The sequence below is a fragment of the Xenopus laevis genome, chromosome 6S, assembly GCF_017654675.1.
Source record: "Xenopus laevis strain J_2021 chromosome 6S, Xenopus_laevis_v10.1, whole genome shotgun sequence".
Lineage (NCBI taxonomy): Eukaryota > Metazoa > Chordata > Amphibia > Anura > Pipidae > Xenopus > Xenopus laevis.
Window position 1 is genome coordinate 93,156,259 of NC_054382.1, and position 14,829 is coordinate 93,171,087.

The 14,829-nt window shown below is 39.1% G+C and overlaps 1 protein-coding gene across 5 annotated transcripts in view; it reads left to right on the forward strand.

Moving 5' to 3' along the window:
- The window catches only part of myom1.S (myomesin 1 S homeolog), an 89,201-nt gene that overhangs the window by 23,530 nt on the left and 50,842 nt on the right, over nucleotides 1-14,829 (forward strand). For all 5 annotated transcript variants that reach the window (XM_041567839.1, XM_041567836.1, XM_018224183.2 and 2 more), the window contains 5 exons: nucleotides 283-371; nucleotides 472-528; nucleotides 799-963; nucleotides 5,362-5,523; nucleotides 14,107-14,248. In XM_041567839.1, the coding sequence (XP_041423773.1) occupies nucleotides 283-371; nucleotides 472-528; nucleotides 799-963; nucleotides 5,362-5,523; nucleotides 14,107-14,248 (615 nt within the window). The remainder of the gene's footprint in view (nucleotides 1-282; nucleotides 372-471; nucleotides 529-798; nucleotides 964-5,361; nucleotides 5,524-14,106; nucleotides 14,249-14,829) is intronic.

Genomic DNA, 14,829 nt, shown 5'->3' on the forward strand with positions numbered 1-14,829 from the left:
TTAATTAAACAGGTGCCCCTTTTATATTGACAGGAGTGTAATTACTAAAGGGCGAGTATAGCCATAATTGTCGCAGAACTTCAGCTCTCAGCAGCCTCTATAATATAAGTGGGCAAGAATGGTGGGAGTAACAGTCCTACTACAGTAAAGACTGTCAACTATCTCTGGTTTCATTTATGATCTTACAAATTAGCTTTGCTCATTTGGGAAAGTATTAATTATGATTTGCATGGGACAGGGTTCACAGAGTAGCAACAACTGACACTTGAAATGTCCCCACAGATGTGATTTTGAAGACACAGCTCAGTATCATGCCTCGGCTATGAACGTAAAAGGAGAGAATTCAGCATATGCCTCCATTGTGGTAAAGAGTAGGTTTGCAGGACTCCTTTTTCCCAATTCATTGTTAACATTTTTGTCCTGAAACTGGTTCCTATAGTGGATTTATATATAAAATTTTGCCTCCAACAGGGTACAAAGGAGAACTGGATCTCAGCGATTTCCCACCCAAGAGTACACCATTCAGCTGTAAGTGGCATATCTACTGAAACAGTGTGTGGCACAGCGATAATGTTGATATGACTTGTCCCTTTATAAGTTAAGGCTAATATATAATACTAAATTGTAAATAGCAGCTTCATCATACTCTAGATATTACCAAACTGTTGCCGACTAATTACAGTATGTAGGCTAATCTGATACCTTTGAATATGCTATTTTTTATTTAAAGTTTTTAAAATGTATATACATATATTTGCAATGTCATTTTTCCATTCTTGCCTATCTTGGCCTTTACAGTTAGTGTCACTCCATACGGCTTTGCTTCCAAATTTGAGATTTATTTTGTTGACTCGTTTGGAGTGTCATTTGGCAAAGAGGGTGAGACGCTGAGCTTGGGGTCTAAAGTCATCATTCATCCTAAAATCAAACGCTTTCAACCTGAGGTTCAATGGTACAAGAACGGTAAGTATATAACCGATTTTTTCTACCTTTTGCAGTCTTATTGTTAAAGCCACTCAGGAAAGCCAACATGGCCAGGGAGGTTTCATTTGCATTATAGAAGCTGTGATACAAAAAAAGTTGTATATTCTGACCCTTAACCAAAAACTCTTTTTACATGGTGATAAAAAAATGTAATCCTAAAATAATTCCAGTATACATTCATTAGATATTATTAAAGTAATTAACGTTGTTTTGCAATTGTAATAAAAAGTATTTTGATAATTAGATATTGGCTGGAGCAATCACACAGCCAGTACTGTTATTATTATGACCATAATATTATCTCCTTTAATGTTTGTTGCAAAACAGAATCTTACATTGATCAAGGAAGACTCATCAATCTAGAGTATGTTTAGTTTGTTCCTTCAACAAGTAGATTGGGACATTAGGCTTTCAGCTAAAAAAAGAAACATGGAAAAGATACTTTTCTAGAACCTATAAATACTAGAAATGTTGTAAATCAGCGATCAAGAAAAATAGAAAACAAGGAAAGGTTGCTTCACTTGCAAGGACTAATCCACCACATTTTTTAAAGGAAATCGGTAGTACAAAGTGGAACGTTGAAGAATGTCAGTTCCATTAACACGTGAAGATAATATGGTTACAGGGGACTCTGAAAAAAGTGACTGTGCTTAATAAGTTCTTTTTCACAATGTACAGAATAACAAGGCCAAAAGTGAGAAAATGCATATTTACTGAATTAACTCTCAGAACAAAGTTGATTCAGGGGAAAAACTTTTTTACCCCCTATGATGCAAATAATGCATTTTTATGCCTTCAACTATAATTTAGTTAGATAAAAAAATGAACCCAATGGGCGTGTCTTTTTTCAACCTCTTCTTTCTATTTGTTTATCCATTTTGGTTCTCTTTTGACTCTTGAAACATTGTAGCAGAGAATATAAACAGCCAAATAGATACTTATTTGAAAATCAATCATTCACTAAATCATTTTAAAACCAATTACATTTTCTTGAATAATGCAAAAAAATAGGCTATGGCTGGATATTACTTTGTCTATCATCTCACAAATGACTTCTATAGAAACCAAAAAGTGTTAATAATTTTAGCCACTATGTGTCACTGTTCTTTCATGGTTGGGAAGAATCATTTTAAAATGTTGTAGTTCTATGAGCCACTCAGATTTGCAGGGATGATGGGTCATTTTTATTCATTCTGGTATTGAGTAGCAGATGTGTGTGTGTCGGGTGATTATCATGTATATGACCCACTCCTCATGTCGTGGCTACTAAGGCACACATTTATTAAAAAAAGCAGCGATTTTGCACTGGATTTTGTGCCATTTTGATGGGTTTTTTGGTGACACAATTAACTTTTTTTATTTTTCGCAATTGCTTTTTTGTTAGACACATAACAATCAAGGAAAATGGCAAATACAACAAATGCAATATCTTGCAAAAGCACAATTGCCCACAATTTTTGTTAAATTAGTATCTCTTTCGTGTGGATTAATGCCCCCCAAAGTGAAATGTCTGCTTGTGTACAGGCCTGGATTTGTGGAAAGGCCACAAAGGCCCGGGCATACTACCCAATCACACCCAAATTGGTTCTGAAGCACCGGGGATTCGCAGGAGATACAATAGTTTTTAAAAATTCCTGTGCACCAATCCCCAGTACTCTAAACCCGATGCTGAAAATGTGCGATGTGCACAAAGCGGGACTAGGCGCGCCTGCTATGTAAATCTGGCCCTGCTTGTGTATCCAAAGTTCAGTCAACCCATTGTTAAAAAATTGAGGTACAACTGGAAAAGACAACCTTCTAAACACAGTATTTATACATATTTGTGGAACAGAAAATACCTACACCTAAGGGCTCATTTATGACTTGCACTTTTCCTTGTAGTGCTGTGCATGTAAAATCACTTTCACTGAAGGTAAACGAGTCATAATATGATATTTGCACTTCCATATAGTTGTGCTCGGCACTGCTTAGTCCTCCCTGCCTTCAGTTAAGAATCAGGCCTCCTAAAATAGGAGCCTTTTCTCCAGAAAAAACAACCCCGACCATGACAGTCTACCCTCATCGTTTAAATCCTCCATCCCTCTAACTAGTTTAGTTACTTGTCTCTGCACTCTCTCTAATGCATTAATATCCTCCTCAGGGACTGGAGCCCAAAACGACTCTGTTTTCCGTACTGTATGAAATAAGGTGCCTGCTTCAACTGTTTCTGAATTACAACACTAAGGGGCAGATTTATCAAGGGTCGAATTTCGAGGGGTTAAAACCCTCGAAATTCGGCCATCGAATTGAAATCCTTTGAATTTGAATATCGAATTCAAAGGATTTAGCGCTAAAATAGCATTCGAACGATCGAATAAAAATCGATCGAACGAACGAACGATTAAATCCTTCAAATCGAACGATTTTTTAGCGATCGATCGAAGGATTTTTATTCAATGCCAAAAACTTTAAAAAATGCACTGGAAGGTCCCCATAGGCTAATATAGCAATTCGGTAGCTTTAATTTGGCGAAATATTGAAATTGAAGGATTTTTAAAGAGACAGTACTTCGACTATCGAATGGTCGAATATTAGAACGATTTTTACTTCGAAGCAAATTTGAAGTCGTAGTATCCTATTCGATGGTCGAAGTATCCAAAAATTGTTTAACTTTTTGGCCCCTTAGTTATGCAATAAAAGACAGGAGCCTAGGAGCTGTAACCCATAGCACCCAATCAGAAGGTAGCATTTACTGGTCACCTGTTTCAAATAAAACATCTCATTGGTTGCTATGAGTTGCTGCTCCTGGGCAAACATAGTGTCTCCTGGAATCCTCTGATCCATGGACTCCTCAGATAGATGGTAGTAACAATCCCTCTAATTAGGACATGAGTCACGGATGCTCAGCCTGGAGCCTCCTAGGGTTACTATTTAACATATTTTCCAACATATTCTCATCAGACATATACATATATTAGATAAAGTATTATACAGTAGGTATGTAATATAGGCATGTTTAACCCGTATTCCTGCAGCTGATGCTAAAGCATGTAAGTAATATTTAAACTACAACCAGTGGGCCTCATGCAGGAAATCCCTGAAATAACAAGTAACAAGTAGCCTGTATGAAAATGTGGTGCCGTTACCTCCAAACACAGACTTAAAGGAGTGGTTTACCTTTGCAATATCTTTTAGTATGTAGCAGAATAGCCAGTTCTAAGCAACTTTTCAATTGGTCTTCGTTTTTTAAATTATTTCTGACTCTTTCCAGCTTTTACATGGGAGTCACTGACTCCATATAAAAAACAAATGCTCTGCAAGGCTACCAATTCAATATTTTTCCACTATTTATTGCATATCTTTCTATTCAGGCCTCTCCTATTCGTATCCCAGTCTCTTATTTATAGCAATGTGTGGTTGCTAGAGTAATTTGGACCCTAGCAACCAGGTTACAGAATCTGCAAACTGGAGAGCTGCCGAAGAAAAAGCTAAATAACTCAAAAACCACAAATAATAAAAATGAAAACCAATCGCATATTATATCAGAATATCATCCTCTGCGTCATACTAAACGTTAACTCAAATGTGAACAACCCCTTTAAAATTAATTTTAAAGGGGTTGCCCAGGTGAATGTCCCCAATAATGAACAATTATGAAGCACAATGGCAGAACAGATTTGTGTGACAGCTGTACAGAGAGAGAGAGCATACAGCCAGGTGTCTTAAAAAGGTCAAGTTTTATATATCTCTGGATATAAATATAAATATTATCAGCATTTCACAAGATCAAGTCTCGGGTTATAACAGTAACAATGTATCCAACGTAGGAAACAATGGAAAGGGCAAGTTAAGGATGACGTATGTGTTATGCTGCTGACAATGAGGGACAGGTGTAGAACTGACTGCAAATTAACATATTGTGTCTTTAATTAGATGAGACATCTCATTGTCTATGGCTCTCAACATTCATTGCTCCTTAGTGGTGTCCTCTTATGGGCATTGCATATTTGTGTGCATAGATCCTGTTACTGAAACAAGCGCACAATGTATGAAAGGGTTCTTGGGTAGCGCTAGCCTGAAACCATTCATATATGATGCTGTGTGATCTAAATAAATAGGTTTTATAAATCCGAGTAAGCCAGATAGGCTGATAGGTTCATGTAAATGACATTAACACATTAAGTAGGGCCACTTTGGGCCCTATGTTCTCTAGCAGCAACCTTTGTCTCTATCTGTATATCCACCTGAAGTCAGTATTTGTAAGAGTTACAAATTGCTCTATTAAATAAATAAAACAGGAGTTTCATAACCATTCATACTCCAATACAGAATAACTGCACTACTATTTATGTTTTACGTTTTTGTGAAGCTACATCATAATTTGTTTCCAATGTGCAGGAGTTCTGCTCACCCCTTCCAAATGGAGAAACATGCACTGGAGTGGAGAACATTCATCCCTGACTCTTACCCACCTGAATAAAGAAGATGAAGGCTTATATACTCTTCGGGCCGTCATGGGTGAATACTATGAACAATACAGCGCTTATGTATTTGTCAGAGGTAAATAATATCTATTTGTTTTATAACTAAAATATATGTGAGAATGTATTGAAGAATATGAGTAAGAATGAGAATACTTTGTAAGTAATATTTCTTTTTATACCCTACAACAGTAGAGTGTATGGAAGTGTATTGATTTCAAAGGCGGCCAACCTGGCCAGCTGCCTTAAGCTGGCCATAGATGTAAAGATTTTAAAAAGATCGTCATCGTGAGACCACGATTATCTCAAAACGATCATACGAATTGTCCATCAACTAAAAAGACCATTTCAGTCGATATTGCCAGGAAAATAAAGGGGAGCTGCCTGCATGTCCCTGCAAACATAGATAGATTGCACTGGGATCGATAAAGATTTTTTAACCTGGCCGATCAATTTTCTGACAGATGTCGGCCGAAAAATCGTAAGATGTACGATCGTTTGAATCCCACTAACCGCACGATAATTTCGAAGGATTGGCCGGTCTTTCCTAAAATCCGTCGTTCGGCAAGAGAAATCTTTGCGTCTATGGGGACCTTTAGGCAACCAGACAAGCCAGCTCTCACCCCTCGGCCACTGTGAATAGGTGTATGATTGACCTGTGTCCCAGCCAACCTGTCTGCCATCCATGATTGGACAACCCAGTAGCGTGCAGTGAATAACCAGCAAGCAGTGGGGGGACAAGGCCCATATCACTGGGCCCTAGGCATGTGCCTCTTTTGCCTACCCCTAGTTCCGGCCCTTACTAAAGTGCATTGAAGTAGCTTTTTGTGAACTGAAGGCATCTTTGATCCACATAGTATTTTATACGTGCAGCATTAAGATGTGGTATTGTCATATTGCTTTTGTGGGGGCTAAAAGGATAACACATTAATGACAGGAAGTATTGCTCTCACTCTGTATATGAGATAAGGCTTTGACAGTAAAAGGTATCACCCATGCCTTCCTTCCTCTAAGCCTATTGCAGAACAAAGCAAGACAGACTTCCTGAGCCACAGGAAAATACCTTGCAGTGCATTAAATGAGGTTGCATTCAACAATTATCAAGTTTTTAACTTTTACTCATATTAATATTGTGAAAAACATATGCCCAAATTCTTTTTAAAGGAGAACTAGGGCCTAAAAAAAGCAAGCAGTGGTGGAACCACCATCAGGTGCAGGGGGTGCAATTGCATCAGAGCCCACACCCTCTCTGGCCAGTCGGAAGTTTGCTTGTGCGCAAATCCAACATCGACTATCGTTTTTGGAGGGGGATCTGGCTGCACACACTGCACCCGGGACCCGCGTTGGATAGTTACGGTATTGAAAAGTAGGCAAGCACTAAGGACATGGTTGAACTGCATCCCCTATGTTAGTGCAACTATGGCTCTCGCACACCCTTAGTAAATTAGAGTAACGACACCTGGTGCACGAAGGTAGAGGATCGGCCGCCTCCAGTCTAGCAGAAAGAATCCCAAGGCACACAGGATAATTGCAAGCAAGCTGCCTTGCATGTTTATTGCGAAGTGCAACGTTTCGGGGTCACGCTTGAGAAAGGGGCGTGACCCCGAAACGTTGCAATTCGCAATAAACATGCAAGGCAGCTTGCATGCAATTATCCTGTGAGCCTTGAGATTCTTTCTGCTGAACTGCATCCCCTGACACAGCTTTCTGCACAATGCGCCTAGTATTTTTATCCTGTGCTCCAAGCAGCGAGGTACACTTGTACACCTTAAAGGGATTCTGTAATAGCATCATTTAATAGTGCTGCTCCAGCACTTCTGAACTGAACAGAAGAACTTCAACAGAGCAAACAGATTTTTTAATACTTAATTTTGAAATCTGGCATGGGGCTAGACATACGTATTGTCAGTTTCATAGGTGCCCCCAGTCATGTGACTTGTACTCTGATAAGCTCCAGTCACTTTTTTACTGCTGCACTGCAAGTTGGAGTGATAGCATCCCCTCCCTTTCTCCCCCAGCAGCCTAACAAAACAATCGGAAGGTAACCAACTCCCTGACACAAGATAACAGCTACCTAGTAGTGAATAGTAAAAATCCAAGTCCCACTCCTTTTACATTGAGTAGGAGGAACAACAGCCTGCCAGAAAGCAGTTCCACCATGAAGTGCTGTCTTTTTCTGAATGCACAGAATCAGGCAAAATGACCTGAGATGGCTGCCTACACACCGATATTACAAGTAAAAAAATGTACCTCTTGGTCCAGGAATAAATTTTTATATTTGCAGTGTAGTAACTATGTAATTTAGAAATAAAAACTAAACCATAAAAATCATAACAGTATCCCTATCATGTATAACATTTCTAGGCTAATTCTTTATTAAGCTTAATTTCTCCATTAATTTGTATTTGTATTGTACTTTTATTATCCAAAATGACATCCACCTTATTTTCAAGACCTAACATGTTTTTTTGTACATGGGGTACAGATACTTTTCTAGTTAAACAATTCTGCTAATTTATTGTGAAATCAGGTTATTTTTCTTGTGTTTATAGGACTGGGGTTGTTTCTTTAGAATAGTTATAATTATATACAAGAATAACATAAAAACTGCTAAATTTACAGTGAAAGGTCAGAGCTTTCATGACTGAAGAAAAAAAATCCATACAATTGATTAAGAATAAAGTTCCAAAAAATAAACTTGTTTTTCCAGTTCCAAAACTATTGTACTAAATGTACTGGAAAAAAAACCTAGGTGTGACACCCAGGAGCCCATGGCACCTAAAATCAACCTTGTCACACAAAGGTGCAACCCATTATATTGCACATCACCAGAGTATGTTTGCACAGGTATGGGATCTAATTTGTGAAATCTTTATCAAAGAGTGAAGTTAGAGAATCTAAATCTCTGGCGTGATGGCACTCGGAGCGCTTGGTTTTAGCGCACTGGTTGCCATCCCGCTGGCGATTTAGATTCTAGCCGACGGAAAGGCTTTTCTGGGAGATTAGTAACCCAAAGAAGAGGCGATTTGTCTCTGGGTGACTAATCTCCCCGAATCCTAGCGTGTGCCCTTACCCTAAACAATAAAAAATCCCAGTATGACTTTTAAGCCATAAATTTGTATTTATATGAACTTAAGTAACATTAGGCATAATATACAGGTTCTTTATGACAGAGAAGAATTCAATGTGACAAAAATGGCGAATAGCTTAAATCGGATATTATGAAAAATGGCATATCTAGAATGGGTTTCCGGATAATAGATACATGTACTGTGCAGTGAGTCCCATCGTGTCTCCCTCTCTGCCAGGCACAATTTTAGGTTAATACAAACACAATGATGAATGGGATGAAAGCAAAGAGATAAAGCTACACATCGTTTTAAGAAACAGGTTTAGTATGGAAACAGGAGACTACATAAATAAATAAGCATTCTAAGCATAATATAATGATAGTTGATAGTTTCCCGTACAGAAAGAGTTGCTGAGATTACTGACACTTAATGAAATTATGTACCTGAAAGGATCATTTGCAAAAAAAAAAAAAATAGTTTTAAATACTTGTATCAGATTTCATATTTACAGTAAGTGAGACGATATCATTTCATTTCCAGCTGTAAAAGGAACAGCTGAAACTGATAACGTCATGGTGACTCTATGCACAAGATTCTTGGCTCTATTTAAGGCCTTCAGAACGGCGCCTACGCTAAATTCAGCAGTACGCCCATAAAAATTAATCCTTATTGGAAACAGAACCAGCTTATTGGGTTTATTTAATGATTACATTATCTAGTAGACTTAGGGTATGAAGATCTAAATTATGGAAAGATTCATTATCCAGAAAGACCCAGGTCCTGAGCATTCTGGATAACAGGTCCCATACCTGTACCACTGATATACACTGATCTGATGTCAAACCCATTGTACAGTGATGTTATGGTTCATACCTCTTTCATATTTTTGCTTGCAGGTACCTTTTGGATTTGCCTTAGGTTTATGTCTATAAAAAATCCAATAGGTGTTTTTTGTGGGGGGCGAAGTTTTGTAAAGTACAGACGTAAGCATTTTTACACATGGGCCATTTTTACCTCTTATATAGGGTTGCCACCTTTCGAAACGGTGGAGACCGGGCAGGGGAACAGGGCCGTGACATCAGGGGGTGTGGCAGTGGCATAGATGAGCGTCAGCAACGTCAGGGCCGGGGCTATGATGCGTCGATCAGCGATTGCCCGATCGCCATGTCAATCAAGGGAATCCTGCCCGGTTTTCCTTATTTGGAAAACTGGGCCGGAAGTTTTGACCCGGGCAGCCCTTCAAAATACCGGGCTGTCCAGGTCAAACCGGACAGTTGGCAACCCTACTCTTATAGATTTTTGCTATTGGCTGTATATTTGTATGCAATCTTTATGTTTAGTTTATATACCCCTTAAAGGGCATGTAAAGTCTAAAATAGACTAAGGCTAGAAATGCTGTATTTTGTATACTAAATATAAACATTTATAAAACACTTTATAAATGTGTGCTGATCTGATTGGACCGCTTTTAATCTTTTCGGACTTTAAGAGATTTTTGGATTTTTTTTTGCAAGGAATTGTCAGAAATGAGGTTTCAATGTTTTCATATTTTATAGTGCATTGCTGCACTTTCTATATTTAGATCTTTTAAAAAATTCCATGACAATCGTGGTTTTAGAGTTTGTGGGGCTGATTTATCAACACTGGGCAAATTTGCCCATGGGCTGTTACCTATAGCAACCAATCAGATTGCTGCATTCATTGTTCTTCTTGCAGCTGGCTTTAAAAAGCTAGTCACTGATTGGTTGCTATAGGTAACAGACCATGGGCAAATTTGCCCAGCGTTGATAAATCAGCCCCTGTGAGTTTAGTCGTGGTTACAAACTCCTCCAAAACCACTAAAATCCGAGCTTAAATAAATAAGCCTCTTAAGTATGAGTGAATTGCTTTTTAATATAACTTGCATCTATTTTAATCGTCTACTTAAACAAATTTTTCACATTACAAATATATCTTCTAAACACTTTTATTAACATATCTATCGTACAGGGATTGCAATACCATGGGTAGTTATTAAATAAATAACATTACCTTGATGTATAGGGCAATATGAAAAAGGCGATGTGGCAATCACTTTACTTCCGGTTTAAACTGGAAGTCCATTTTCTGCATTCTGTATCATGTAAAGAAGCCTGCCTTCCCAGTGATTAATGGGTTTCTAGTGGGAATTCATGGATAGGGATGGGTGATGGAGGCTTTCTTATGTCCTGCTCTGTCTGGATTCCATTGTAAGCAGAGTGCAGTGCTGAGATTATACACAGGGGAGATGGGGGAAGCTGATGGAAGGATATCACAAGAGGCGCTGTAACCTGAGCCCTATAAGTACATGGTAATGTTATTTATTTAAAATGTACTTATTACATGAACTTGTCTGTATGATGTATTTGTTATTAAAAAGTGCTTCGAAGCAATATGTTTAATGTAAAAACATTTTTTACTGGTCCTTTAACTTAATGGGGCCAATAACTAACATTCGTCACTAACTCCTGTTACTTTCCCCTCGTTATTCAAACAGGCCTGTGTCAAGTCCATTCTGAAAAAGACTACACTGAACCTGTCTCTCTCTTACAACTAACCTCTAAACTTCTGGAACATCTCATCTTTTCCCGTATTACTAACTTTCTCTGCACCAATAATCTGCTCAACCCTATGCAGTCTGGCTTTTGACCTGCATACTCCCCTGAGACTGCCTTATGTAGAGTTGCATATGATTTCAAGGCCAAATTATATTCTCATTCTCCTGGACTTATCTTCTGTTTTTGATACTGTTAACCATTGTGTCCTAACATAATTTTCCATACAATCAGTATCCAGAATCGATGTCCACGTGTGTTCTTTCCTCTGCGTCAAACTGCAAATGATGCGTGCCGGCGCCATTTCCAGGTTTGACGAGTGTCCGCATCTGATGTCATAGCCCATTGGTGAGAAATTCATATATTAAAGGGGCTACAGTCCATTACGTAAAGGTCTATTCCTCATAGTTCCTGGGTGCTATTCAAGTCAGTTCAGTCTGTTCTTGACCTTGTCTGTCCCTGACCATTCTAAACTTGCTGCCTGTCCTGACCATTGCCTGTTTACTGACTATTCTCTCGGATCATGATTTTGTACTGTACATCATCCATTGGTTTTGACCCTGGCTTTTGACCTTGACTACGCTCCTTCCTTCTGTTTGGTACCGCATTGTCTGTTGGTTTGACCCGGCTTGCTTCACGACTACGCTGTCAGCTCTCTCTTCCTTATATATTCGGTTCCCATGCTCACCCAGAACTCTCTCCCTAGTTCTCTCACGTTAAGTCCTGGTGGCATCTGACTAGCGGAGGGCTCTTCTCGAAGCTAAAGGTGGCTGCTATAGGCAGAAGAGTGAGCCGAGACCGGGACCTTGGAGCTAGTTATGGGTTTGGGACACCGTCCGTTACAGCTGGCTAGACTATCCCATCCGATATCTATGTACCATGTATAATGGTGGCTCATTCAAATCATGCTTGTATGGACATTTCATCAGACACCATATGAGAAAGTCAATGATAATGAGGCAGATGAGGAGGTGGAATTAGAACACCTCTTCCTTCTGACATCCCAAACCAATGGCATAATAGAAATGGCCACGTGTATCCATCTGTTCAGTTGTAAGATGCCATACAAAAACAACCAGTCTATGGCCACTTTGAACCAGATTGTGATATCATTTTTGCACCATAGAACTAGTTCTGTTTCAGTCTACATCTCCTGATGAAACTTGAGGGGCCTATTTATCAAAAGACAGCCATGAAATGCTTACAGATCCAAATGCCAGGCATGTCTGCATAAAATCCAGTGCAGTTATAAAGTTGTGTTGAATTCAGGTGATTACAAATCTCTATGTAAACTTTCAGCATTTTCAAACAGCACAGAAAATGCTGTGCCAAGAAATGGCATTCACCATCATTACAATTCAACCAGAATTAACTTGCCTCCTGAATAAATATGGCTACTGGGTGGTGTAAAAGGAAACACATGAAATGTATTTTGCTCAGTCTGCTACATGTTTGAAGACGGAAGAACACATCCTAACTGCTGGCAACTGCACTTGAACAGATATGTTCATAATTAAGCCCCCCATTGTTTTGAATTTTGTAAGCAAGCAAGATAAAGATCTATTTACAGCAAGTATTTGGTTCTTCGTCCTGTTCATTTTTAGCTCTTGTGGAAGCCAGACATGTTTGCTCACATCACTTCTGTAAGAGGAAGTATCTGTCTCCCGTGTGTGTCCATTTTTATCTTGTGCATGAGCTAGTTTAGCACTACAACTAAGTTGCTATTTTTGTACTAGTGCTGAGTGGATTGGCACTACTTTCATATATCGCCGATTCATTTGATTTAAGGTATTAGTTAAAACGACTGCTGTCAAGTCAAGACACATCTTGGGTGTAAATGATCAGTAGCAACCTTACTTACCTACATGGGATCATGGTATACCTTAATGGTATCATGTCTGTTTCAGTCAGTCATTGCTACAAGGCAGGGGCTATTAATATTTACATTTTTGGTTTGTTTTTGGCAAATAAGAACGCCAGCATTTTATGTATCTCATGCATCTACTGTAACCCAAGCATGATAATGCACAAATACAAGTCAAATTGGTGCCACCGTCTTTTTTGTTAATTTGACAGGTTCTGATATAAATACTATTGACATTGCTCACTATTAAATAAATGAGCAGAAGCATTGCTCAGCGTTTCAGCAGGGCAGCTGAAGGGGAGTTACAGATAAGCACTGATAAATTGTATTTGTATTTGCATTTGAACTGAATGCAGGGGAGCCCTTAATGGCAGGTTCTAGGGTTGTCACCTTTTCAGGAAAAAAATACTGGCCTTCCTATATATTTATCTTTTTTCCCTATTAATAACATTGGGATCAGCCGTCATTACCGGCCAGGCCGGGAAAATACCGGGCAGGTGACAACCACAGCAGAGACACACGTGGAGATTCGAGGAGATTAGTTGCCCAAAGAAGAGGCGATTTGTTGCTGGCCGACTATTCTCCTCGAATCTCCACATGTGTCTCTGCTGGGGTTGCCAAAGTTGCCTGAAGTTGCATCACGAGAAAACTTTGGGCGACTTCGGAAAACAAAGCGCTCCGAGTGCCATCCTGCCGGTAATTTCGATTCTAGCCCACCGGTTCGGGGAGATTAGTCGTCTGAAGAGGAGGCGATTTGTCTCTGGGCAACTTAATCTTTCCAAATCTCCACGTGTGTCTCTGCCCTAACAAGTATGCATTTACCAAAGTTTTCCAGCAGACGCCCATATGTAATAAAAGACACAAAGTTTGCACAGGAACAGTAACCCATAGCAAACCATAAGATGTTTGCTTTTAAACAAGTGACCAGTAAATGCTATCTGCTAGGAGAATTAAGAGGTTAAATGAAGAGAGGAGGAATAATAATTTGAAAGTGGGCCTATTGTCTAAGCTTTTCTGGTGGGCACTCGCATCCCAGTCCGACACTGGGCCCAGCAGCTTCAGGGTTAGTGACCTAGAGTCTCCAGAGATTAAGATCATTTTGAACTGATCAAAAGAATCCTATATTGTTTCTTCACTGCTTGGTTTTATTTCAGATGCTGAAGCAGAGGTAGCTGGAGCCCCGGCTGCACCCTTGGATGTGGAGTGTCTTGATGCTAACAAGGACTATGTTATCATCTCCTGGAAGCAGCCAGCTGTTGATGGTGGAAGCTCCATTCTAGGATACTTTATTGACAGGTGAGATTTTAAAAAAAAGTTTGTCATACAGTCTTGTTATAACAATCTGTGGATTCTGGCAAATGCCAGATGGGCTGCTATAAGATGCTATAGTACCATAGTACTAGTCCCATAACTATTTATTGGGCCTGTGAGGGGCTGTTTGGGCCTCTATATACTTGAATTTCCAGTGCCTACTTAGACTCCCAGTCCAGGGCTGATACCAATAATAGATCTTTATCAAATAAAAAAACACAATCTACGCCAAAATTTGAACTTTTAATGAAGGGAATAGATGTGTGTTTAAGGAAAAGATTCTAACACATGTATCCCAGAAAGGTTTCCAAGGGCTCTGTGTTCCTGGTGCTAAATTCCATCCACAATAGTGTCTTTACTTCCTGCTACCCAATAGCCAAAATAATCAGAACCAGACTGTATACAATTACTAATTACACAGGTTCAAGCATCCAATTCATCACTTCCATACATTCTAAGTCAGAATTCCCTAAGCATAGTATTTCCAGTGCACAGCAATGGGACCACTACTTTGGGAATGACATTTCATTTTGTTCTTATTAAATATTACTCTCTCAAATCCATTT